Genomic DNA, 27,948 nt, shown 5'->3' with positions numbered 1-27,948 from the left:
AAGAGAGAGAGTGGAGAGGTGGTGACCTCATCCCCCTCTCTTAACCAGTCCTCCCCCCTCCTTTTTCGAGCTTTCCTTTTTTCTTTCTTTCTTTCTTTCATTCCTTTTTTTTTTTTTTTTTTGCGCACCACAGTCAGGCAGCATGCCAGCAGTTTTCATCTTGCTGCGGTCCCTGGTTATCAGGCTCCTCAGTAGCAGACTGGCAGGCTCAGTGGCACAGTTCCTCAGGAGAAGCCTTTCTACAGGCATTGCCCATCTCGGCACGGCGCTGCGCCACGTTTGGGATTGTGTTCGATCCCAGGAGTCCAAGGAAGCCATCCTGGGCTGTGTGCTGTGCATTCTCAACATGCACAAGAAGGTGGAGAACTGAGCTCTCACTTCACTTTCAGTTCAACTCTCCACTTGCCTGGTGAACAGAGACTGGACAACTGTTGACTGAGGAGAGTGTCCAGAGGGATGTGAGAGACTTTTTTCAATGCTCATTTGGACTTCAATTTATTATTATTTTTTTTTATTGGATCACTAGTCATGTCTGAAAGCATTGTGAGGAAGGTACAGCCTTTCACCATTGGGACGAGACTGTCAGCCCCCACGGTGCCAAAATGCCAGGAATTTACACAGAGTTATCTGCAGAGCCAGAGTCTGGATAACTGCACATTACAGCACAACTTGAACTCGCTCTACCTCAGTCAATCCCAGGTCTGTGCACATGGCCCCTGTCTCGTCTCACCCATCGTCAAGCAGGTAGTACCCGTGAAATGCAACCAAGAGCACATGGCAGCAGAGGACCACCTGAACCAGAACGTTGCCTCTGTATCCAGATCCATCAAGAAGATTACAATCTCTGCAAGTAAAGAAAGATCAGAGAACAAGGTAGCAGTGGGACCAGGACAGCGTTTAATCACAAGGTCTACAACTGAAAACAACAATAACAACAATAACATTACCAGCACATCAGATCCACATCTGCCCAGGATTGTGGGAGTGAGTTGCGAGAATAAGCCCAATTCTCAATTTAAGGTACAGTGAACATTTTAGTAGTCTAATGAAAATCAACCAAAGAACCAAAGAAATATCACCCACATATTTATTTATTTTAATGCTGCATTATATAAAATAAAATAAAAACTATTGGAAATGTTTTAATTTTGAATATTATATAAGTCATTTATTTTTAATTGTGTAACAAACATTCTGCTAATGTAAAAAATAGATAATAATTAAATTCAAAGTCAGCACTAAAAGTAGACTTTGGGATGCTCTAGAAATTGCGAATTACACTTTGCTAATTACACAGAGAATTAGCCGTCCTGTCCAGCTTCATTTGTGACTTATCTATAGCACCGGTTGCTCATTTTTTTTATACATGTTTTAGGTTTTGCTCAGAAAAAACACCAGTGATGAATTACATCCTGCAAACAGACACACAACAATGAAATTGAATGGAGAGAGATCTGTCCAACAGGTAAGTTGAAGCAAAACTAGTTAACTAGGAAGTTAAAAGTGACAAATAGGTAACTAAATGTTGGTAGAAAAAAGCCTCTTGTCATTAATTTGATGCTTTGTGTATAAATACAATCAAATTAAGCCTAGAATAATTTTTTGCTATTGTGCTGTTAACTTAGTTTCTTGGTTTTTTTTTGTTTTTTTGTTGTTGTGAGGCAGTGTGATCTATGTAGCCAGCACTGGACTTGATGAATCTCTTGGAGTTTAGGAAGTGAAGTCATGTGGTCTGTTCGCCAAACTTAAACGGTTTTTTATATTAAACATTTGGAACATAGTTACGCAGGAGTGGAAAATGAGTTATGGGAGCAACGTGTCTTAGAACGCCTCACAAATAACTTGTTGTTTCCCTTTGTTTGTTTTTAATTTATTAACAGTCCACAGAAAAAGACATGGTATAGGTATATTGTAGGACATTGTTGAAAGTTACTGGGCTGTTGGATTTGGTCTGTTCATCAGTGTGTTTTGTGGATGAGGTGCTGCGTTACAGCAGACCCTGCAGAGGCAGGGCTCACTGGAAAACATGAGGTCAGGGAAGATGTTAACAAAAGAAAAAGGCTCGGTGAAGTCCTTAGAAGCTGCTTATAATAACATAATGACGCAGCATTAACATTATTTCCCCTATTAGGACAAAAACTACAGTCATCATTCACATCAGCTCATACGCTGTAACCACAACAATACTTTGCTTTCACCCACTCGTACCGTAAATATTATCCATGAAAATGGCCGAAAATGCATTAGAATCATGACACGTCAAAAGATGGTGGTGTCTTTACCTGTTCAGGTAGGAAGTAAAGAACATGATTTACCAAAGTCCTTTAAAAGTGATATGTTTACATGTGAGGCTGACAGTAGAATACGTCAGACAGCCGGGGACCTGTCCGTTCCTGCTTCCTTCATGTGCCCAGATGTTTCCTGACTGGAGAGCAGCAGGAATGCTTGTCCATATGTGCAGTTGTGCCAGTCGTGTTCATCTCACATCGCAAAGTGCTGACAGTATGTTTTTGTCGAAAGGGACCTCGGGGCCAGTCTGAAACATGTTTGTAATGTCTCTGCTTCATTGAAAACAGTGTAATCCACTCAGACATTTGAACATCATCCGTGATCGTAGCTTTAGAACCTTACACTGTACAGTAAGCTCTATCAGAACCCAGCATCAGCTTGGTGTTTTACCAAATATTGTAAAAAATGACACCGTATATAATATTCTTTGTTGTGTGTACACAGATTTCACTGCCTGAAACACAGAATAAAGAGCTTCCAAGGAAAGAAAGTCATCTACACACACAGAATGAAGCATCAGCAGCCGTTTCAGCCCAGACGGATTACTTCACTCAGCGTAACTCGCTTTTCAATAAGGAAGCACTGCAGGTAAAATGAAACACGCTTACTAAAAATAAATCCAGTACATCCTGTGTGGAGTTTGAATCCCTGTTCCAGAAAAGCTAGTGGTGCACTCCCACTTATGGTTATGGTATACCGCAGATTATGCATATTTTGCTTTTGGGGATGTCATACATCATTTTAAAATATTCTTTACAATATTCTCTAATCTGATCCACAAATGTTAAATAAAAGGAGGCTGGTGGAAGTTTATTTCCAAAACAACAAGTTATGCTGCTTGGATAAAATCAGAGGACTGTCTGTTGCATGACCCTTGAAGGAGAACAAAATATGTACTGGTTCTTATTTTGTCCTGAGAACTGTATGAGCTGTGTTCGACTGAGGGAAGAGAGGGAGGGGAAACCGCCACAAGTGAAGCAATTATTTAGGGATGAAATCATTGTTTGGCTCCATCTCTTCACGCCTATGGCCCAGAGAGACTCAGCCAAGCAGCACAACTGGTAGTGTTATCTCATCACTGCATCCACCCCGGCCTACAAGGACTTTTCTCATTTTAGCTCTCAGGGTTCGGCTGAGGGACATTTTGTCCTGCAGTTGCCTTTGTCATCAGACCACTGTTGAGAAATCATCAAAAGTGATAGGTCGTTTACTTCCAGTAAATAAGAAATTAATTTCGGATGTGTCAGTAGAAGGAAACATACGATGTACGTATGTATTGAAAACAGCTCTGTAGCACGTTGTTAATGTTAACAAGCTAAGCAGCCCCTTCGCTCTGAAGTGGAGCTTTCATTTCTGTTGCTTTTAGAGGAAACTGTCATTTGTGTTTGAACTTTATTTGAAAGTGGACTTTAAATACACAGAGGTTTTGGTACCTGGGGACCTGCTTGTTTTACAGGGATTTGGTTGACTGCTATTCGTGATAAAAAAAATGTGTTATTACAGTATTATGTTGCTATTTAAATGGAAGTGAGGTTTCCAGGGACAGACTTTTAAAGACCCCTAATGTTTCAAGCTTGGTGAGTAAAGCAGCTCACCACATAGAGAAGCACAGCTTCGTTGAGAGCCATCTGTCTCCAAGGCCGCTCTGCAAAACATCTCGGCTTTCACCATCTCATTTCCATGATAGAAACTCCCACTCCTAAAGGCTTTTCAGGGACAAGTTTCATTACTAGAGAGCCTTAAATTTTTTTACTTGTTTGTAAAAACTTTACACAAGTAGAGATGGGCAGACGCAGTTGCTTGCTTTTCAGTAAACACGCTCATATTGGCTTTCTTTGTTGGTTGTAAAAATTAAAAAAACTAAAAGTTAGTGCTTGCAGTTTTAACGTGGAGTTTATTTTTATTTTTGTTCTGTGTTGACCGCAGTGGTGTTTTCCTATGTGGCCAAAGAATTTTCAGAGAAGACATCACTGTTATATAGACTGAACTGCATGCATGAACTTTTTTAATGTTTGTGGTTAGACTAAAGCCCAACTGTACATTTCAATAAACAGGCCATTGTTGTGCAGAACGGACAGGAGGAAACAAGAGAATCATAGACTTCCTGTATGAGGTCATTATAATGCCATGGGAGTCAGAATGAGCAGATAGGGGCTGGCCTGTTTTGTCAAGCTCTTTTCCTTCTGTTCAGCCCAGAAATACCTCTGTTGCCCCGAGGGCCTCGTAAAGTTAATGAACTGCCTCTCTGAGGAGAAGTGACATCAGATTTTAAACTCAAGCAAAGAGTTGTTTAGTGGCAGTGTCATGTGTGTCCTGGATGTGTTATTGATTGCAAAGAGGGCTTAGAGAAGAGTCTTATTATTTAACCCTACACTAAATTCCTTGGAAGATAATTCTGTGATGTAATGTTATTACGACTTACTTGTATGCTTCATTATTATTTGACATTCTACACAAAGGCACAATAGTGAAAAGTGAAGTTCTGCTGATTTTATCTGCTCCATGACTCACTAAGGATCACTCGGAAAAGTCAAAGAACCTGAGTTGATTTATTAATCCACTCAATTATTTTGACTTGGGTGGGTCACTGACTTCCCACACTGGATTCTTCACAGAAACAACAAACATGTACTTTACTGCACTTTCTGACTTTGGCTTCCTGATCTGCAGTTCTCACTCCATACAAGTGTTGCCAGAAAAGGCAGCTCTGCAAGACAAAGCCTTATGCAATGGATTTCAGGCACTTGCCAAGAGAAAGTTCTGCTCAGCATAACATGACACTGGGGAACAAAGGGCTGTTCTTGATGTGTCCGAGCCTAAATATTACTTACTAATACTTAGATCATGGTAGAAAATGTGGCTGGTTAGCCATCAGCAGAAAGGAGACTGTGACTCCCACGTTTCCCAGTGTATATTGTCGCAAAACACAGATGTGCATAAAAGAAAGAATATACATTTAATTAAAAAAATGTGCAATGTGTTATATTATTCATACATTCATAGGTGTTTTTACATGCAAATTATGGCATAATTTCACTTCAGATTTTATCACAGAATGAAATATAAGGAAGCCATGCATTTCTCTAAAGTGCACTTGGTATTTTACATCCTTATATAAATGACCCAGTGGATTTGAAAAGCATTCATAAAAAGTTCATGCTCCCTTAGGCAAGTCCAGCTACATCATATTACATCAGGCCTATGAAGCTGATGGGTTCTGACATTACATGTTAAAATAAAACAGATATATCATCGATCAGCCCTTTAAGCACACAAACTGTGCTGTGTACATTTCAAAGAGCCATCTTAAACATTTTTCTGTGTTTGTGATGCAGGCAGAGGCATGGATCAAAGGCAAGCTGCAAGATCTGAGGGATGGCTGTACTATTCAGCGCTGCCCCCTGCAGGACTGGGAGGAAGCATCACAGACGCTTCAGAGAGACCTTAAAGACTTTGAGAACACATTAATTCAACTCAACCAGGTAACAAAATTAATCAGCACAAACAAACACAATCAAAATACTAATATGTTACCAGGACAGGCCCACATCCAAAATGAGATGACTGTTTAAAGTTTTTTACCTGGTTATTGAGATCTGAATGGAACCATTATTCATATAGTTGGTAGTAAAAGTGTCTGTCAGGTCACATAACACATAACAAAATGGTCTCGTACACCAGAGGAAAAAATCAGACCCGTAATGTTTGTGACGGCCCTGTCGAGTCTGTTTATACTTTCATCCTCAGGAGCAAATGTTTGTGATAATTAACTTCCCCTGACACTCAGTCAGGCCAGGAAGGGCAGAAGCAGAGTTTTGGAAGGTAGATCCAAGAGATGATGGCAGTTTTCCAAATTCTGTTGAGCCAGCTGGCACATAAGCAATGACTCTGACAGACTGCAGGTGTCAAATATACTCTACCACTGTTCTAAGTTAGTCTGGCTGCTTTGTCTGTGCTACTCTGCAAAATAACAATATTTTTACTAATTTTTCTTTTTCAAAAGATGGGTGAGCAATTGATCTGCAAGCTGAACCCCACGTCTGATGTGGTGAAGAAGCAGCTTAGCCAGCTCAGAGACCAGTGGCAGACCTTGAAACAAACGGCTGCAAATCAGACAAGGGCCCTGGGTGGAGCTAAGAACCTGCAGGAGTTCAACAAAAAAGTGGACAAGCTGGAGGCGTGGATCAAAGAAAAGGTGAAAAAAAGTGTTGTGTTAACTGAGAACTATCTATGTAACCTTGTTGATGTTTCTTGTTTCTTTTTTTACCGTGTGCAGAATCGAAATAAAAAAGTTGTCAGAGTCAATTTAACTTTTCTACAAAAACATTGAAAACTGTTTTCCCAGAGGCAAAGATGAGTGGACAGATAGCTCTAACAACAATATAATTGCCACAGAAATCCAGACTTGCGCATACAGGAGAGTAGCTAAGCGCTGAGGACATCTCTTATTTTTGTATATTCACTTGTGCAAAACATCTGCCTGTCATTATCAAAAAGCAATCATCTAGAGCATTTTCAGCTCATGTTCAAGTCCATGTCTGGCACAAGTGAGCTAATGATTGATAATGAGCCTGTGGGAATGTAATGGAGAATGTTGCTTATGAAGTCTATAAAACATCCATCCCTACAGGAGATGTATTATCCATTTACTTCCTCTCATCGTTTCCTCTGTGTAAAAGTATCAAGTTCAAAGTTCCCTTCCTAATGCTGACAGCTACTTCTGTTTAGCATCTTCCTCGGTAGCCGGGATAATGTGGTTTAATCCTGGTGCCTCTGAAAAGAAATAATTGTTGGGTTCCTAACAAATGGGGGCTATAAACACTGACTTTCACATGTATGTGCACCAGCAGGAAGAGGAGCAGTCTCTGGTGAATGTCCTAGGGGAAAATGTTGACAAAATGCAGCTGACCAGGAAGATTTTAGATCTGAAACAGGTGAGTGTTGTAAAAGGAACAAGAAGAACTAATAATTTACAGAGCACTAATAAAAACATGAATACTAAACAACAATCTTGAGGCTAAAATATACACATTCCCATATGCTAATGGTTTATATTACAATTTTGCCAGTCCCTTGTCATTTGTCTACGGCTGACTGTAATTTGTCTCCCAGGGTGCATGGTAAAGACAGCTGAGGTCATAGTTGGATTGTGTTCCTCTGTTTCCCGGCAGGATGAGCAGCTATACAGAAACCTCCATGAGGAGATCAACCACTTGGCCCTTAAACTGGAGAAACAGGGGAAGATAGATGGCAGAAACATCTCCAGCAGGAGGAAGCACATCAATAAAATGTACTTTTTGTCCTTTAAGTTGACCTGCAACATATGTTGAAATAGCTTCATTTTAAAAATAAACTGAACTTGTTTGTACCTTTATCTCTTGTCCATGTAGTTGGCTGAAGGTCCAGTCTCATCTGAAAAACTACCATAAAAATCTTCAGGTGGCACTAGAAGTGTCTTCATTCTACCAGCAGGCTGATAATACCCTGTCTGCTATAAACAAAATGGTACAATTCTTGGGCAGATTTTTGTTTGTTCTCTACCCACTGTTAAGGTTCACACATCACACTCTGACACACATCTCATCTTTCAGAGGGAAAGCATATCGGCATCCAAAGAGCTGGGCAGCTTTGGAGACAGAGAAATCCGTGACATTGCTAGTCAAATCATGGTAGGAAACATCTTTTCAAATAAAGCAGCACCACCTTGGTCTGATTGTGAAATTGTGTTGCAGAAGCCTTCTCTACCTAACCTACAGGCCTGTGTGTGGTAGATGCTAGATGTGAGTGTGTCCCAGCTGTCTAATATCCATCCTGCCCTGGCTGCCAGTGTCACACAGAAGCAGAGTGAGGTGAAGGACTGCTGGGCGCTTCTTCAGAAGGTTTTCAGGTAGGACAGCAGGCCAAGGATACTACTACTACAACTACTGCTACTACTACAACTTTGGGGGGCATGTAAATACATGCATCATTACACTCGGTAATTGGTCTCAGTTTTCCACTGAACCGAAGGGGTGTTTTTCGGTTATTACTCTACTCGTACACTACATTAGAACGATGCACTAGCCAAGCCTCGAACAAGTTCTCCAAAAATAATGAGCTTTGTATAAAGAATTTTCTCTAACTCTTGATTAGCCATGTTTAATTTGGGTTTGAATCAGTGACAAATTATAAGCAGAGTGAAGGAGCGGCCTTTGGGGATGTCTGGAGAACGACTAACACATGGAGCATCACTCACCACCTACTTTTCTGTTTATAATATTCCATTTTGTTCACTGCTTTAGAATATGACAATGTGTTTGCTTACTGTACTAAGTGAATAATGTCTTGGCATACAGAGTCAAGTTGGCAACATGGTTCATTCTCTTCTTACTCTTGAGGCCATGTCGTCACCTTACATAATCTGCTCAAACATAGATAAAACTCATTTACAAGCATATTTTGCCATTTTATTTGCCAGGTTATTGTTACTTTAATAGCCTCCAGTAAGAATCCAGACTTATACATCACCGTAGTGACTGAAGAGATGTGTACTATTTAACAAGTACTGTATGTCACTGTACAAGTGTGGCATTGAACCAGGAGCTAGAAATGACGCATGGATTGTGCACTGTGGTTTACTGTGAGTTACTGGGATTATTTTCATCCCCACAGCATGCACAGTGCAAAGTGGCATTCTGTGAAATAATGTCCAAAATATATTTTAGTGGGTAGTCTTTTGGAAACTATCATTGAATTTGAAGGCACTTGCCAGGTAGATGGAAAAAAGACCAGGGGGTCATAAAATGTTGTAATTTGTTTTGAAATCTGTTATAAAAATGAAGATTATAACTATTTGAATTATAATTTAAAACAATTTAAATCATTAGGATGCATTTGCTTAGTGAGCCAATAATATTCATGCCAATTTCATACCAGTCTGTCCACTAGTGTTTATGTTATCTTGAATTAGATCAAAGTGTTTGGCCTGGCCAGTGGGTAATTTTAGAATATTTATAGTCTACCTGAGCAACAAAGATGTGTGTGTTCTTAATATTAAATATGGTCAGATGTAGCTCAGGTCCACAGCTCTGGCATCAATCTCCAACACTGCGTGCTTTCCAAAAATTCCAAAAAAGAGCCTCTCATGTCTGCAGACTATCTTTAGATCCAAATATTACATCATCTCATCTGTCTTATCAGCTGTATTTCAAAGCTATTTAAACCAGATAACACAAACACTGGTAGAAAACTTCAGAGCCATAATTGGAGTTCATCATGGCCCAGCTGTCAGCACTTCAATAACCCCCTGCTCTGCTCACTCTGCAGAAGTGACAGGACCAAACTCTCTCCCACTGGTTCCACTTTCACCAGGGAAGAGGCTGACCCCATGACACTGACTCGAGAGCCCCGAGACAATGTGGGAACAGAGACACAAAGAATCATGGGAAAGGAGGTGAAGGAGGAGCAGAACCGTCTAAAAGGCTGTGTGGTAAGCAGCATTGGTATTTCATTCTATTACTGGAGTAACCACACTGTGGCTCTGGGCTGGGACAGAACAACAGCATCAGAGCTGGTGAAAGATGAGCTCAACTTCTTCCAGTGCTACAGCATCTGTGGCTGCAGAAAGTGACGCACTTTGTCCTTTGGTTTGGAAAATGCCTGATTTAAAGTTTAAACAGGTCTTTCCTAAATAACAGTATTTTTGTAGTCTGAGAGATGTGTTGGAGAGCCGTGGTTTCTAGTCTTGGCACTGAACATGCCATGGTTTGGGTTTAGCTATTGGCATCCCTCCAGTTAGTTAGTTTAATTTAATACCATCACCTGATGTTCCTGTTGTAAGATAGTTCAGTCAAATATCAGCTTGGCTCTAAAACTCCAAAGAGCAATGCTGTTGAAACTAAAATAACGATACTATGTACTGATATAATGATTTGCTCTGTTTCGCTGTTTGGCTCTTCTATCTCCTGACATGAACACCTGCCTGCAAATGTTATGAACATTGCAATGTAGGAGTCACAGGAAGAGCTTTTATGTGTTATTTACTCTGGCGAAAGAATCCCATAAGTTTCCATGAAAAATGTCAAGCCATGACTACACAGCATGGTTGAAAGGTGGGCCAGAGCAAATAAGCGTTTCCCTCTGACCGAAAATTTCACTTTCTGGTAAAATAACATCTTGGCTTTCAACCACACTAACAACCGAACACACTCATCTGATTAATAGTATATTAGTAGATGGTCTATGGGTTTGCCCAGGTTGAGTGGATAATCCACAGAGCATTGCTCTGACTCAGCATTTGAAATCTTGGAGACCTACCAGCACTTTATTGAACATGTGAGTGCTCTAAAGTAAGCCGACTGTCCATAAACCAACCATAAAATGGTGCTGGGGTTTCTTGAAAGTGGAGATATTGAGACACTTAACTGTGTGGTATGTTAAATTAAATCTCTTTACAATTTGTAAGTGAATGTACAGTAGCTTAACAGGTACTGTATGTGTTCAGCCCAGAGGTACATGTATCCCATAATACAAAGCTCCACTCCTCTTGATGACCCCGAGTATTATGAAGTCCCTCCTGAGCCTGTGGCCTCATATTGCCCATTAAAAAAGTGCCCAGATGCTTAAGAAGAAAAAACACTATTTCCATTCTCCATATGTTTCTGGTTCCATTTATTTCCTTGCTGGTGTTTTCAGGCTCTTTCTGGCCCTTAGGCCTCTCCACCTGTGCCATCCATCAAACCACCAACCACTGATAAGTTGTTTCTCTCAAGAAGAGATCAGTTCAATGGCATGGTCATTCTGAGTGCTTTCACTGCACTTAGTGGTGACTGAAAGTGTGGGAGCCACACTTGTTACTTTTTATGGAGGGATTAATAAGACACTGCAAACAAAACCATGAAGCCCAAAGGCCAAACACAATGCCAGGGACATCCACAAGATGAACACTTAAAGTAATTTGTCACATACTTTCCCAGGGTTTTAACTCCAGCTTCAGCTCCTGCACTGAATTGATTATACTGTTTTAAGGGTGCAAGATGCAGCTGCACAGGTCTGTAGGCTGGTTGGAAGACATCTACACATGTGCTGGTGGGCAGCACCTCAAGTCAATCTGCAGACATACGCACATTTTTTTGTCATGATACCGAAAGGTAGCTGCATAGGTTTTAGTGTCTGTATTTGTATGAGTACATATAAAATAATCTCAAAATCACAGTCTGTGTTAGCAGTAGTATGGCCTCTTGTTTCTTGGGGTAAACATGGCTATCGTCTGTTTCTCTGGGTAATTGTAGCCAGATGCTGAGGCTGCAGACCAGATGGGTTTGGTGCAAAGTAATAGCTCTTAGCTGACATCATCTTCGTAGCACATTGCAGAAGGACACACGAGGGAAGAGAAGATCAGTAGAAAACAGATAAGAATCAACAGTATCCAAAGAAGGAGACATATGCTAAAATAGGACAGGATGGGACGAGGCCTCTGAATACCAGGGAATATGACAAAGCAAATCATTAAATGTCTATTTTTACAGTTGCTGACATAATTTGTTTGCTTATGGGGAGTGGGACATTGAGTGCACCACGGGATATGTTTACAGTGGGCTCTACAGCGAAGGCTGAAGGATCGACAAACATATCTGGGGAGTAGAAGTCGGCAAATGTTATCAGCTCAAACGAAGCAAAAGAGTATTCGTTTTTTAGCTTTAACACATTAATGTGCCAATAATGTGCCTTAGTGAAACTCAGCCTTGCCTATAAAATGACTGGCATGTTAGTAAATGATGTTAGACCCTTTATTTTACTACATCACTCGCATAATTTGGGAGGCGACACATTTCTCTAGCCCTCTGACTCACTTTTTCTATAAGCCCAGTCAGAAAATAGCAGGGTTAAATTAATTCTGCTCAATAAAACACCATTATTAATGTCTCTTTTGTGCTTTTTGGCTGTGGTGTAAATTCAGCGATTCAGATTGTTTTCACAAGAAAAGCACATTTGCCTCGCTGATTGTTGAAGACACCTTTTTCTGCTAGCATTACTTTTACAGATATATGAAAAAGACATTATGTTATATAGAACAATTAACCATCAGGGTCAGCATGATTCATGTACTTAGACAGAGAAACGTTGGCAACGTTTTACTGAATTAACAAGTGTATTTTCCTTGGTTGCAAAGTGTAACAAACCAATACAAAGAGCGTAAGTTACATGCCAACAACATTTTTATATGTAATGGTTCTACATACACACTTTCCTGTATTTGTTTTGCTGGATGCTGTTGCAGTGGAGTTTTCGACCTTCTTTTGCTGTGGACTGCAGCTGGTAAGAGACTGACTATCAGGAAATCCCACAAGTTTCTGTAATAGTCTAGATACATGTAGATTTCATTGGAAACCCAGCTGCAGATTCCTTTGGCCAACTTTTAAAGATGATGGTTAATGGATACTCAGGTGACTGTAAAAGTGGCTTAGTGGCTGTTGACATCTCAAATATATTTCTGCACATATACAAGGTCTATAGCTCCAACCCTGACCTTGCTAAAACAGAGTCAGTGTGGACAGTACCTGAGGCTGACTGCAAGGATGTATGGACAGCGGAAAAAGAAGCTGTGTAGAGTGTGTTACAGTTTTTTTGTTTCCCTGTTGACGTTTGCTAGGCTCTGGGGAAATGAGCTGTGGAGGTGTGAAGTGGTCTTGGTACTGTGGGCTCTCAGTCGGATTTTTCCTCAAGAGTGACAGGTGTCAGATCACACGATGCTCTGCAGCATAGGTATGGAGATAGATGCATATAGCTGCTGCCAGTGCTGTGTATTTTTTGTATATTTCCAATTGCAGTTGCTATTTTCATTCAACAGAGCGTTGCAGCACGTGTTGCTATTTTTTTATTTTGGCCTTAATGAGTTTATTCATAGAGCAGTTTGAATTTACCTTTAGTAGTTTTAATGCAAACTTGGATGCCATCAAACAGAAAAGTGTATCTTTAGCGTAGTCTGGGATTTTTCTCTGTGAATAGCCAGCCTTTGTATGAAAGTATGCACTGCGTCATCTACAGGAGGGATTATACTAAACACCGGGCAGCTGTCCATGCTGTCCAGCCGCTAGCCACCTTGGAACACTTCACGTTAACAGTGAGCTACATCAACGCCTCATTGTCTAGTGACTGCTCACAGCACTAAGTTCTCCATCTGAGATGTTTATACATCCAGTCAACATTTATTCATTGTGGCAGACAGAAAAAGTTAAACATTACTCACATGTCATGTTGCTGATCTTTTTGATTTTTACAGACACACAGACTTTTACTCCTTTGTCCACAGAGTACTGTTAGATGCAGAAGTACACTAAGCAGCCAAACTCAGGAGCAGCAATCAGTAAACCACACCTCTTCACCCACGGGAGACAGCTCTGCCTGTGCAGATGATGTCATCGTCAGACATCAATTGAAGGAGGAAAGGTGACATTTCAGTCTGGCTTCTCTCTCCTTCTGTGACTTACATAATGAGAGGTCTTTATGTAAGTCATAATTGGAGTCACATGTCTGTGTTTTCTTTGCAGCAAAAAGCCCAGAACCGAGTCCAAGCTTACCACCGCCCAGCGGGGCCACCCACAGCTTCACATCCAACTTCAGAAGTTCACTGTGTCTGCTGACAAGGTAGCTTGACCCCTGCTAGGCACACTTGGAATTCCCATTACACCAGAAATCACCTTTTGAATGTCTTTACGGAAGATACAGTATCTTGACAGGACAATGGTCCATCTTGTGTCAAAATCTGTTAATTTAACCTCAGAATTAATTACTTTGAATTGAATTGTCCAGTCAGCTTTGCAGTTGTTCTCATTAATTACTAAACCATTTCTTGTAACCAGCCACAGACATTATGTCACATTTAAACACAGGACTGAGTAGCCCTGTGTTCAAATGTGACCCTACTAACTGGTGTGCTATTCTTTTCTCGTTTTTAGTAGAAGTAGTGTTGTTTGTTTTTTTGAGTTTTTTTTATTAAATTATTAAATGCTGGCTACATTAAAAGCTCGGGATTGGACATCAGTTAGGTCCTACTCGCTGTTGTTCTTGGCAGCTAGATGTCATGTCATTGTTCTGCAACCAGATGATCCTTTTTTTCACTTCCCCCTTTTCTCTTCCCTCCATTTCAGACTTTGTCCTGGCTAAAAAACAATGTGTCCATGGCCACACAAGTGTGTTCAATAGCCAGCTTTGATGGGCTGGAGGCAGCTAGGAGATGTCAACATGCTCTTGAACAAGAAATTGTAACCAACAGAGCCAGGATAGAGGTGGTCAAAAGGGTAGGTCAAGGCATAGCGCCACTTCTACAATGTCATAGCACTAGATGAATGCTTTAAATGAAAATATTCCCAATGTTTTGTGAATTAGATGCCTTGACAGCCCCGTTTTGTGTATTGACATATGAGACATATGATATGTATGAGACAGCTTTAATTACCCAATGCTTAAGATTAGGTTTGTATTTTTAAAACATCAATCCCAGTCCCTGGTCGTCACATGATGTCATAGGTTTTACAACCTCTCCTCAGGAGGGTCGCGGGCTCGTCCGTGCACAGCACCCAGGCAGCGCCAAGATCGAGGAGTTCCTCGGCCAGCTGGAGGTCCTGTGGGAAGAGCTGCGGAGGAGGCACCAGAGGAATGCTGTGTTTCTTCAGGCCTCAGAGGAGCTGGGTTTTAGGGTAAACTTCATGAGATATATCACAACAGGCACTCATCTTAAATCATACTGAGGCAAGGTACTTACCTCAGAAGTTCCAGGGGGAATTTATAGTTATGATGGATGATTTTGGATCAGCCTTCCTATTATGAGAAGCATTATTCTGGCCTAGAGCCTGAACTTTACGCATATCCACCTTAACTGGCAGCATATGTAACACTCTATGAAGGCTAATCTGAGGGATACAATTTTCACACAACTCAATTATGGGATGGAAAGAAGCTGCAAATCCACCTTAATTAATGGCTTTTTTTATTGGAAAGCATGAGTCTCTTATTACAAAAGACCTATACCTATTATTGTCTTCTTTAAATTCTACCCCTGGTTGTTTTCTGGTTGCATGCACTAAATCACATTCGAATAAAAAAACACAAATAAAAAAACTATAATTTAAGCCTTTTGTTTTTTTCTGCTGTACAGGTTGTAAAAGTACTTCAGGCCCTGAGCAGCCTGGAGGCCTGGCTGGCGTCCGTGGAGCTTTCCATGAAAGAATCTGCACTAGCCGGTGATCCTGAGACAATGAGCATGGCTGAGCAGGAGAGCTGTCAGCTGGAGAAAGAAGTGGCAGCACGCGGCCTGGAGCTCAGTGCTCTGAGACAGGAAGTGGACCGCCTCCTCCACCACAGTCACCTACACACGAGCGGTCTAGCAGCACGCATGGAGGAGGTGGAAAGAAAGTAAGTTATTGAGAGAAAGAGAGGTAATAGCCAGGGGATGCCTGTCTTCCTGGAAGACCCTTGCGTCTGAACAATCAGTCTTGAAGTTTCACTTGTCATTGTGGTCAGGAAACTAAGTTAAGAATTTTGTCAGCTTTTCCAAGAGGTCAAAGGTTTGTCGTGTGTTTCATCCAACATGGAAGACTTTATTCATAAAATTCCCTTTTCTTGTTTAAGACAGTTTTCAGCCCATAAACCACAAAAACATATATCAATAGATCTCAGATGTAGAACAGTTTACTCATTTGTGATTGATGCTGCACTTAGCAAGTTCTTAAACACAGTCCTGACAAGTATTTCACCCACAGCTTGTCAGTGAGTGTCAAAGTCACCCATTCCATGTTTGCAAGATGGCAGATTTTTCTCCGGTCGGCCCTCGAAGACAGACTGTTGCCATGGACTCTCAGGAAAAACCTTGGGATTTTGGCTGGTTGACTGGACATACCTATGTCCATAAACACAAGTTCAGACCCTGTAAATGACACAGAGCTGACCAAAGAAAATAATGAAACGGAAAAAGCTCAGTTTAAGTGTTTCCAGGGTGGGGGTGTTAGATGGGGCAGGGATGGGCACTTGTGCGGTCTGAGGGACCATTGATGCAGGTAGAGGCTCTCCCTCAGCAGCTGTAAGACAGTTGGGATGATATCATTACTTAACATTATACACACTCAACTTAAGGCTCATTTACTCCAGAAAAAACACCCATGCAAGCTGCTCAGGCTGACCATCTCAAATATAAACTCTGCAAGGTCAGGCCACCTTCAAGCTCTGAATACAGGACATGTTTATGTGACACAGGATGTATGAATACATAAACAGTGCTCAAGCACGGTGACATGATGCTCGCAGTCTCTGTAATGTGGTTCAGCTGAAGGATGTAGACTTGTACTGTATTTGTGGATGTGGATTAGAGTTAAGGTGTGGCTGGCTATCACAGCATTCCTGCTGGTGCGTTCTTCCCAGGTACCATCGTGTTCAATGTGCCCTGACCCAGCAGAGCTCTGAGCTGCAGGACACACGAATGCTGGCCGAGTTCCTGGAGCGTGTGGAGTTGGAAGAGAGCCAGGACATCAGTGGTAGTCAGTACAGCCTTGGCCAGGTGAGAAATGTCTTACAAGAGAGTGTAATTGCCCAAAATATAATAAAACCATAATTTGTGTAACAATACACATAACTTTGAGATCATGTCAGTGATTTCTACCTTAATTTTTACCTTTCTACCATGATGCTCAGAGCATAAAAAAATCCAAATCAAATCTTCAAAAGCAGTGTGCCTTTCTAGAAACAATATTCTAACTACCAGATCGCAATGGTTTCCATGGGTCTAATTTCTACTAGAGACATTATTCTCAAAAAAACTCAGTGCATGTTACAGCAACAGTCACAATGCTGCTGTTTAATTCTTCACGAGAAAATTTTGTTTCACTTTCCCTGTGACATTGGAAATATACGAATATGAATAAAAACTGAATACAAAAATCTAAACTGTCTGCATGAATAAGTTCCACATTTGTGAGGACATGTGCTTTTTATAATATTGGCTCAACTACAATTTGAGTACTACACAAATCAATAGCAGCCCTCTCTAATTGCACCTAACAGCCTCTCGACAGTGAGATTTCCTCAGCTCCTACATTGCTGGAACTCCAAGACAGCAGTGTTGGTGAGCCAATGATAGAAAGCATGGGGGACCCTGTGGAGGAGCTACGAGAGGCTGTGGAGATGCTGAACGACACAGTTAGAGAAAGGGGCCGATCGCAGAGCCACGATCAGGCCATCCAGGAGCTGCTGAGTGAGGTAAGGAGTTGGGAGTCAGCTTATTTTGAACTTTATAGTGTAGTTTAACTCTATATAGTGTCTGTGATGGGGAGCCGTTGTTTTATTTTATGAGGTAGGTAGTAATCTTGGATGGTTTTCTAAATGGTTTTAGTCCCTTCACTTTTGTTGCAAATGCACAAACTAATAAAGCAACATCTGGTTTTCTTGGTCTATGGCTATGCTGCAAATGAGCCAGCGCACCTCTTCACAAGTGTTATTGTGTTAATTTGATTTATTCTTAGTTTAAAAAAAAGTACACATACGCCCAGAAGTAGCTCCATGACACCATTTTAAACACTAATTTCCAATGTGGCTCTCATTGGAAAACCAATAGTGTACAGTGAAGTATAATTATTTAATCCCATCCTATGAGTACTCTTTGTGACTTTGTGCCTTCCCAGCATGCCAGCCTGGCAGTGCGCGTGGAGGAGTGCTTGTGCTGCAGCAAGGAGCTCAGCCTTGATATCCAAGAGGAGGAGAAAGACATGGCCATCCAGTGTAAGCCAGACCGCTGCGGCGTAGAAGCTCTGCAGGAGAAACAGGACCACCTGGAGGTGAGAAGAAGGTGCCGCCACATGTTGTGATTATGGTGTAAACATTTAAAATGATTCACTTGTGCTAATATGGTCCAGTATTCCATTGCACTGACCCTCTCTTTCTCACATTCACCTCTAACACATTGTTCCACAGTCTGTTTCCTGTTGTGCCAGATTTTCTCACATCTTCCAAAAAGGCCAGCCCACCCCAGTTTGTGCTGTGTTTCATCTATTATATAAACAGCCCTGTGCAATCACATACACATACACACAAAGAGCGTGCAAAAGTTTATTATTCACACAGGATATTTATTTATGCTTGTGTGAGTCACTGTTCTGTTGGCTCTCATATTGTGTGTGTGTGTGTGTGTGTTTGTGAGTAAATCTGGTGAGGTGTGTATGTGCATCTGGGGATCACAGGGATGGAGATGTGAGGCTGGGCATGGTAAAGTTCTGTGTGAGTCATTTTTGGGCAGTGTTAGGTTTATCACACACACAGCTGTGTGGACTTGATACCACTGAAGAGCAGAAATGACCTAATCTCCTAAACTGAAATAACTGTGCCGTCAGCAGCCAAACATCCGCAACTCAGTGTTCTTCAGGCTTACTGTAGCTCAGAAAAATTATGAAGTATTACTCCCAGAGAACCCTCGACACTATTAATTACTGCCTCGTCAAAAGGAGGAAAAAGCATGCAAGCTTGTTATAGTGTGGCAGCCTATATGTGGACCATATGATCTACATATGGTCCACATATCTAGCGGAATAATATGCATAATGCTATGGGGATGAGGTCATAGTTATATTGAGACACAACTAGTACAGACGGTCTGAGCAGGTTTAGCAGGTTTGATAGGAGATGATTGATATTTACTGTGATTCTCCCCAGACTGACTATTGGGCCATTAGCGAGGAGTTAAAAGAGATGGAGAACCAGGTTTCTCGGTTGGAGGAGCTGTGCCCAGAGAGGGTGCATCTATTCGGGGCAAAGATCCAGGCTACGCTGCAGGCTTGGACCGAGCTGGGAAAGACTGTGACGGAGAACAAATTACGTCTGCGAGAGTTTGTGCATCTCCAGGATTTCTTCAGGAGTTACCTCGCAATGATGTAAGCAAGGACCGGGGATGTTGTGGCCCCCGTCTGAGTCAACATTTTTCCGTAATCTTCCTCGTGAGACTATTTCCCATTACAATATCTTTTCAGGGAAAGAACAAGATGTTCTCATTGTCAAGAACAGGTCCCCAGTGAAATGTCTAATTTAAGATGTGCAGAAAAGGTTGTGTGACAAGGAGATGAATGTTTGTCTTATCAGGGAGAGTCTGGTCATTCTCATATTTTTCAAACATATGGCTTGTCTCACAGCCCTGTTCCTTGTCTGGTTTTATACCTCTTACCCCACCCCCACTCCACTGAGTAGCTCATGGACAGAAGACACCAGGTCATGCATCTTTTCTGACACCGCCTTGTATCTTGGAAAAGATGGCCAGAAGCCACTGGCTACCGAGATGGACATGCAGATTGAGCAAAAGTTTGAGGAGTTTGATGAGCTGGCTGCAAAAGGAAGGAACCTTTTTGACGAAGAACACCACCACCTCACGCAGATGGTAAGCAAGGTTACACCATTCAAAATGTCTTACTATTGAATTAAATATTTCATGGATTTTTTATTTATTTTTTGCATTTACAAACATTGAGTAATGTCCTTCAGGTAAGAGAGCGCATGGAGGAGCTGAGGAGTATGCTTGGGTGGATCTTGGTGCACTGGAGGGCTCAGAAACTACAGTGGCATCACAAGAAGAGCAGACTGGAGCCTTCGCAAGACAATATTTATTCTGAGGCCACAATGTGCTCCTCATTAACAGAGGTGAATGAGCAGAGAGGCAACAAGCACCATGCAGACAGTAGCAGAGGAAAATACTAAATATCGTTTGTTTTATTTCTGCATGAAATAAACAAACAAAACATTAAATTATAATAATTGGTATAATCATTAGAAACACAAAACTCAATTATGGTTGCAATCATCCAGAGCAAAATCAATTGGTTTTTGTTGAAGAGTAGAGAACACATAGGTTAACATGCAGGATGGTTGCGGCCATGTGTGAATATTTTTTCATCTTTCCTTCCATGGCTTCCCACATAGAGTTCATCTCCTGAGCAGGAGGCCTATCAGTACCATCAGTCCCCAGTCAGCGCCAAAGTCAAATTAACGGAAGCAGGAGCCAGCCAGCTCTCATCTCTGCTGCCCAGACAAGCTGATCAACAGCAGGAGCAGCAGCCGGAGGATGGGTATGAGATCATGAACAGTATCGGACCACCAGGTGGTGAGGTTTCTTCCCCAGAGTCTCCAAAACCCTCTGTTGTGGTCCTGAAAGAGCCCAACAGTCCTGCTCTCGGGGACACTGTCAACCTCATCCTTAGCTTTGGCAACAAAGGGGGCCACCAGATTCAGGTGCTTGACCCACCTGCTAGGACAGATGAGGTAGTGGAGGAGACCTCTGAGCCTGTCCACAGGGTGAGAATCACACTCATTACTTCACACTGCTGGCACTATACCTAACTACATAAACCTCTTTCCCAAAAGCTCTAAAATAAATCACAGATTCCATTGCTGCTACACAAGGACAATGTAGTACCTTTCATTCTGTGTAATGATGCTGCATGGGACCTCCCTCTTTGACTATCTGCTGCTGTTCATTCCTCACTCTCCTTTGCTCTTCATCTTCCTTTTTTTCCCCCTTTTTCTCCCTTAGCCCACTGTGCCTCAATCTTCTGCCTATAAAAACTTTTGGAGGTGCTGCCAAGGGCTTTTGGAAAATACTTTGGGTAGTTTAAAGAGAAAGAGAAAGATTTATCAGCAGAGTGCAACTGAGGTAAATCGTGCAGTGTGAACTGGCATCGCATGCTGCGTCTCGAAGTGTGCTGGGGATGCATGCTGTGGGTATGTTTTCAAGGGGCAGCATGCTCTACTAACCTTTATAACAAGGCACAGTCTGTCTGCAGCATCCCCATGTTGATGCCCTGCCTGTTAGCCATGAGTAAAGGGAAATAAGTCATGCCAAAGTGCTACCATATTTGTACTCACACCATCTCCAATGACACTGTGGTTGGAAAGTTTACAGTTAACACTAGAAAAGTGAGAAATGACAACAAATTAATTTACTGTCAGAACTCACAATTTCCTACCCAACCCCAGTCATTAATGCAAATCCAAATTCAATTTTTCTATGATGTACATTGCGTCACGATATTTCATGTATTGGGAACAGAGAGGTGTCTATTTGTAAAAATATAAACACAACGAATATAATGTAGGGATCTAATCTTCACAAAAAGTGAACAAAATCCGACCTGGAAGAAAAATATTGTATGTATATATTAGTTGCCTGTTTAATACAAATAACTAAATGTATGATAACTTGGCCAACAGCACTGAAAATCTGTGTATATGAATGTGAATTTTAGATTCCCAAAAGAAAATCAAACAGTGAAAATGTGTGTTCACAACCCAGCTCCCCTCAGACATTTCAACTTTTTGTTGGACCTCAACCTGTTCAATAAGCCAGCAGTTAAAACTAGAAAGCACTGATGACTGAGACAGAATGAAGCTAATGAGTAGGACAAGCACACAGACTCTTCTGTTTGCTGGGACTGTTGACAGAGACTTTCTCTTCTCTTTCAGTCACATAAGCCCAGGCTTTGGCTTTCCATGCTTGTACCACAATTGTGTAAAATAAGTGACCTCACCCTCGCTTCCTATGAAACTTGTGCTCCAAAATGGCTCCGAGCAGAAGTGCACCAATACAGGCACAGTCATTAGACAGAGAACTGGTGCTGAACTTTTAAAGAAGGGCCCCTAGACTGCACACAATGATTTATAGTCTGGGGGTTCCACAGAAACAAGAGATTAGTCACAGAGTTGAAAGGTCAAACCATTACAGCTGGCTATGACGGCATGTACAGCCACACATGATTTTGATTAAGTCCAGCAAGTGCAGTCATGTCCATGTTCTTTTGTCCTTTCATCTCATTATTTGCCTTTTGTGTTTTTTTATAATTTGCATATGTGTGTGAGGCTCATACATTCCTAAATCCACTGTTTTCTTGGATGTGGCGGATGTGGAAAAAAAAAAACAGTTGGTTGTCTCTGAAAAGTTGCTTATTGTCTTACTTTTTGCTCTCATGTTATCTGTAACACATGAGAGAGCTCTTGTTCTTGCAGAAGGTCTGCAGCACGCAATACTCTGACTGGAGCTAACCATTCGTGATAATGCATTACAGCTTCAGTGAAATAGAAGCTCACACTTACATGCCTAATTCCCTTTCCTCTCTTTTTAATAGGTAAGTACCTACTTGCATGTCAAGGATAACAACTTGGCTGTGACCCCTGTGTATGAGAGTATCACCCTGCCCCGCCAAATCATACGCTCTGCAGCCTCAGCCTCACCTACTTTCCTGCTGTCCTCTTCCTCCTCACCAACGTCCTCCCTGCCTGCACCTCAGACAACCAACGTAACCTTCCAGCCATTGACAGGGAACAGCAGCAGCTCCATCTTTAGCAGCCTTAAGAGAATGAGCAAAAAGAGAAAGAGGAAACAAGATGCTCGCAGACACACTATCCAGAAGATCGTGGGAGTCGATGAACAAACAGAGACGATGCCACGTTATGCCTGTGAGGCAGCTACATATGACACACGTACTTGGCCGCTGAAGGAAGGAAGGAGGAAGAAGAGTTCACCAATTAGCCCAGGCAGGGGTGATGGAGTAGAAGCTGTAGCCAATATGAAGAATCCCCTCATAAGGGATGTTGATACAGAGTGTTCAGGAGAATACACCATTACTCCATATGCTATATCCCAGGGGCCATCCTCTCTACCTTCAACAAGTCAGGTGAGAAGCCACTGCAGATTCCTCTCTTTGGGCTCTGTGCTGAGCTTTGACCTACCTAAGGACATGACCCTCATCCCCAGCATTCAGGACATCATTACCATTGCTCCCCGTGAGTCCAAAAAAGGCACAGGGACTGATCCAGACCCCCACTCTCAGAGAAACACAGCCCTGAGCTCTTTCAAACAGACTCGACCCACTCCTGCTGTCGCACACAATTTTGCAGATATCAGCTCTGCTGAAACACAGGCTATAACAGTTGCAGCAAAACATCTCCCACATGTGAACAAGAGTTTCCAGCCACCACCTCCTCTTTCCTTGGAAGAACATGGGGATCAAATTGTAACTAGTAATGATCTATCTAAAACCCAGTTTACTCTGCACGGAAATGTAGAGCAGGAGTGGAACAAAACGTCATCCGAGGTTAAAAAAAGTGCAGTAGAAAGGCACAGGACATGCCAGCCTGCAGTTTATGTGAACCAAGCCCAAAGCAGCACTGCACATAAACACGAGTGCCCTAGTGTGCACACACGAATTCGAGATCTAAATGGACACCAATATTATAGAGGTGCAAAATCGCATTGTGTACATGGAGAGATTGCTGGACATCAGTGCCTGAGCCAATTGTCCCACGTGGTAGTTAATTTAAAGTCAGCAGTGAATGCGAGTGTTCGTCAAGACTCCACAGACTCTGGGATCTCCACTTCAAGCAGCATCAAGGTTTGCACTGACGCACAGTGTCCAGATATCCAGCGCCCTAAGGGAGTCGTTGGAAGGTTGATGTCCCTTGAAGTGGGAAGTATAGACTCCACTAAAACAGGAGAAGACAGTGGAACATGCTCAGATCTGTCTGCAGACCTGGGTGAGCAAGTAACAGAGTCTGTCCACCTCAACCACCAGCAGTTTGAGGAGGAAGAAGAAGAACTGGAGGACATTTGGAATCAGTCTACAAACTACAGACAGAGCATTTGCTCAGACATTATGTATGAGCCAAGCAAGGAAGAGCCTGAACCTTCAGACCAAACCACAGACCCTCATTCTCACTCCCCCTCACCAAAGACACCATCTGTGCTCTACAGGAACCTGATCACAGCATCTGCACCCAACCTCCTCGTAGCAGAATTCAGACTACCGTCCTACATTCAGAGCTTGCTGGGTTACGATAAGGAGCAGAGTCCTAAAGGTCACATACCTCCACTGTCTATAGGAGACAGGAGGTCATGGGCAGCATTTTCCAACAAGGAACAAGACAGTAAGACTTCAGTGAAGGTGAACGAGACAGCATCGGATCCAGTGAAGCTGCCGACCGTAGGCGACAATCAGAGATACATTTATCAATACAGAGAAGATGAGGAGGAGGGGGTGGAGGCAAAGGTGGGGAAGGAGGTGGAGGAGCACACAGGTTGCATAAAGGTGAGGTCAGCGTTTGATATACTGTGATGTCTACACCTGTGAGAAACTTTTCCCTTCCCTTAAAGGGGTCAGATCACCCAAATTACAAACTCACAGCCTGCAGGTTGTTTTAATTTAATTTAATTTATTATTTCTGTTTCCACCAAAGTACAATGGAGATAAAAAGATTTTTTTCCTGGCGGTGCTCACAGCATCACATTTAAATAAACATGCTCTCTAGATAAATCCTGGAAAATCCACACATCTCACTGTAAACTGTTCCTAAGGGAAGGCAAAGGAATAAGGAGGATACAGCTTTATTGTTCTAAAAGATAAAAAATCAAATTAAAACCAATTGTATATATTTGACAACTATAAAATGTATTTCCAAATATCCCCACAGGAACCCTTCACATTTGATTAATTTGCTTTATAACATTTTAAATTCACAGTAAATAAAAGTAAAAAAAAATCTTCATTTCTAGAGGTTAGTGAGAAAATGTAAATGTGGGTGAAGTGACACTTTAACACTGTTCAATAACACTGTTTACTCACAATTAATAATCCTGCCAGTAGCTACTTCATACATGATGAATGCATATTGTAAAACATTACCTGTAAACTTGATTGGGGTCGGCAGCTTTATTTCTTGTTGTGTGTCAAAATTAAAGACTAAAAAAACAGAAAGAACAATTTATATTTTTTTCATGACTGTAAAATTGTCTTTTTCTGAAAAGGACCAGTCAATGAGTCTGCTGTCCATTCACATGGGTTCAGATGGATCCTGTCAGCAAAGTGAGACCTTGCAAAGCATGGACACTTTGGACAGGCAGCACGAGCTAATGGCCACTGGAGGGCGCTGTTTCAGCTTGGTGAGACTGACTTCAAACATGGCTGTTCTAATTAACCACAGAGAGGAATGGGTTTTCTTTTTGTCTAAATGTTATTGGTCATTCAAACCCCCTTAGAGTAAAATGCCTGAGGTGCAGTCTATGGAAGGAACACTTGAGAGGAAGCACAAACTACAGCTGGGAGGAAAGAAAGTAAGAAAGGCTGCTTTCCATGTTTAAGTCAGCTTGCATGGTCAGCAAATGTAAAGCCCACATATAGCAGAGTCTCTTATCTTATTTTTACAGGCATCTTCCAGAGGCTGGGGCTCCTACTACGCCATCCTACATAGACACACCTTGTGCTTCTACCATGATAGAAAGGATACACTGAGGGTAAGCAGAAAAGTACAGGAAACAGAACAGATATGCTAAATAACTGAAGTGGATCATATGAAGTCAGTCATCATCAACATGTGCTGTGCTGCAGAGTTCTGCATGTGGTCTGCCGCTGAGTCTCATTGGAGCTGAGTGTTCACCTGCGCCAGAGTATACCAAGAAACCCCACTGCTTTCGACTACAGTAAGACTTTATTAATAGTAAGATTGTAAGTTGTATGTTTCATCCCTGTGACATCTGGAGATTTCAATAATTGTTTTCTGTCCTTTAGGCTCCATGATGGGTCTGAATATCTGCTCAATGCCTCCTCACACTTTATGATGAAAAAATGGGTTATGAAAATACAAGCAAACACAGGTAAATATGATTATTCGAAAGCTCATTTATGCCAGTACAGAGTTGAAATTGCACTGATGAATTGTGTTTTCCTAAAAGGTCAGAGCATGTCCTTAATGTCAAGTGTCGCAGTGGATCAACATCTCCCCATTTCCTTGTAAGAAATGATGATTTATCTACCTCCAAATTTGGATTTTCACAGTTGATGCTCCTGAGAAATGCTCCTGATTCTTTTAACAATGTTAAAAAAAAAAAAAAAAAAAAAAACTCTCCCTCTCTTCTTCCAGAACGGCCTCCCTCTGCTCTGCTTGTCACGGTCTGACCAAATGCCACTGCTCCTCCCAACATGATGTCACCTCCACGTTCCCCAGGCGCAAACCGCCGGCCTCTGCCCACACCAAAGAAATCGTTGTCCTCAACAGAGAGTTCAACCACATGTCACAGAGTCACCTAAGGAGTTTGGATGACCAGTCCACCGTCTCGTTGTCAGACGGAGGCTGCTGTGGTATGGCTTTCTGCTGTGTTGACACAAGTTGTATTTGCCTGAGATGGCTGAACGGGCATCTGCTCAGCATTCAAATTTAGCTGAAGCAATGGAGGCACCACCCTCCATTGCTGGCTACTAAACAGCATCATTGTGTCATCCTTGGTTAGAAGATGCACCCTCAGGTGAAAGTTATTGATTTTCTTTAGTTCAGTAAGGATTAAGTTGTGTATTGTTTCAGACTGCAAATGACAAGAGGTCTAATTTTTAAATGAGTGTGTAACTGTTACAGGTGTAGTATGTACCACTAGGGGGAGCTAAGGTATTGTCTTACTGTATGTTACACAATAGAAGCATCACTGAAGTCCACAGAGGCTGCTCCCTTCTGTTATTGCTGTAAAGTTTCACTTTTTTGCTGCTCAGCTTTTCTGTTGTTTATTTCTGGTTTTAATATTCTCTTTCCCTAACTAGGTGGTAATGATGATGGAGGCAGTTTAAAGTGGACAATGGCTCACAGATTGTGTGAGGCACCAAAAGACAATACCGCATCCTCCCCTCACTCCCCAACATCCAGCAGTCAGGACTGGCTCAGCAACCAGCGTCGCTCCCACTCCTTCACATCAGGTTAGTTTTCAGATATTACACTAAGTGATGTGAGTCTGTGAATCATCGGCATCTGTTTTGGTTTGTTAGTGTCCTAGTAGCATTTGTGAGGTCTCTATTCTCTATTGCTCTCAGCAACTTACCAGAGAATCAAGCCTGTTTTGCAAACATCTGGAGGCCTGGAAAGAGGCTCCAACTACTGTGTGACTTTGGTGGTTGGAGACAAGACATCGGACAGCTCGTCTGTAAGCAGAAGCTCTGAGCCTCCTCTGCTGGCCATGGCTGGCTGGCAGCAGGACACCCAGCCGGACCCTGTTGTGAGGAAGTACACCAGCCTGCCACGGCCACCCAACAAGTCTGTTTTCCAAAAGTTCTTTGGCAAAAGGGACCTCTGACTTTTTTTAAATAAAGATTTTACTAATAAAGGATTTAATATCGACTAATGTGCAGTGCGCATATAAAACAAAACAAGAAAAAAAATCTCCTACTACTGACTATATTTATGATCAGAGGACCTCCCAAGATTTTATTTTTGAGGTGTTTTATATAAATCACTAACAGGGCTGAAAAGTCCTTTTAATAGGTCCTTTTCATGAGTGTTTATATTGCTTTTCTTTACTTACTGTGTTAAAGACAATACTGTGTGCGTGTGCCATTCCTAGGTGTAGTTTTGAAAAAAAAAAAGAATTGAAAAACACAATTTTCTGCCAGTGTTATTTTGTATATCTTTTGTACTTCTTTGGTTTTGATTGTTGTGTTACTGGGTTAACAGTCAGTTTACGCAGCAAAATGTCCATTTACAGACCACAACTTACAATCCTTATTGTGGCAGATCATAAAGCCAAAACAAAAAGCAGCAGTTTGATACTGCTCAAACTTGTTTGACACGAACGATTTTTTAATACCAATTGTAGCAAAGGCTATTCATAATAAATGTTAAAAACCA

At 41.8% G+C, this 27,948-nt stretch overlaps 1 protein-coding gene across 5 annotated transcripts; it reads left to right on the top strand.

Moving 5' to 3' along the window:
• Positions 1–365: 365 nt before the first annotated feature.
• Positions 366–27,948, top strand: LOC137138852 (spectrin beta chain, non-erythrocytic 1). 5 transcript variants are annotated; one of them, XM_067525565.1, is made up of 34 exons: positions 366–1,020; positions 1,376–1,465; positions 2,734–2,877; positions 5,625–5,771; positions 6,293–6,484; positions 7,140–7,223; positions 7,461–7,579; positions 7,680–7,794; positions 7,881–7,958; positions 8,061–8,176; positions 9,595–9,757; positions 13,580–13,716; positions 13,818–13,914; positions 14,418–14,567; positions 14,817–14,966; positions 15,425–15,681; positions 16,684–16,819; positions 17,323–17,517; positions 17,940–18,092; positions 18,964–19,181; positions 19,492–19,678; positions 19,783–19,938; positions 20,218–20,589; positions 20,828–20,947; positions 22,416–24,374; positions 25,091–25,225; positions 25,322–25,396; positions 25,490–25,576; positions 25,671–25,762; positions 25,851–25,936; positions 26,015–26,072; positions 26,203–26,420; positions 26,871–27,023; positions 27,138–27,948. In XM_067525565.1, exons 1-34 carry the CDS (start codon positions 529–531, stop codon positions 27,395–27,397), a joined length of 7,191 nt encoding a protein of 2,396 aa, XP_067381666.1. In that variant the 5' UTR covers positions 366–528; the 3' UTR covers positions 27,398–27,948. The 5 variants fall into 5 exon arrangements, with proteins under 5 accessions (XP_067381666.1, XP_067381667.1, XP_067381665.1 ...); XM_067525566.1 differs by having other exon boundaries at positions 7,137–7,223; positions 9,640–9,757; XM_067525564.1 differs by having other exon boundaries at positions 7,137–7,223.

The sequence above is a fragment of the Channa argus genome, chromosome 1, assembly GCF_033026475.1.
Source record: "Channa argus isolate prfri chromosome 1, Channa argus male v1.0, whole genome shotgun sequence".
Lineage (NCBI taxonomy): Eukaryota > Metazoa > Chordata > Actinopteri > Anabantiformes > Channidae > Channa > Channa argus.
The sequence above is the reverse complement of the archived record's forward strand: the minus strand, read 5'-3'. Positions and strand labels throughout refer to the sequence as shown.

Bases quoted from the DNA above. Each gene is read 5' to 3' on its own strand.
- LOC137138852 (XM_067525564.1), top strand. From the start codon at position 529: ATGTCTGAAAGCATTGTGAGGAAGGTACAGCCTTTCACCATTGGGACG. The intron at 2,878-5,624 runs GTAAAATGAAAC...TTTGTGATGCAG, and splicing joins TCAATAAGGAAGCACTGCAG to GCAGAGGCATGGATCAAAGG. The intron at 7,795-7,880 runs GTACAATTCTTG...CTCATCTTTCAG, and splicing joins TGTCTGCTATAAACAAAATG to AGGGAAAGCATATCGGCATC.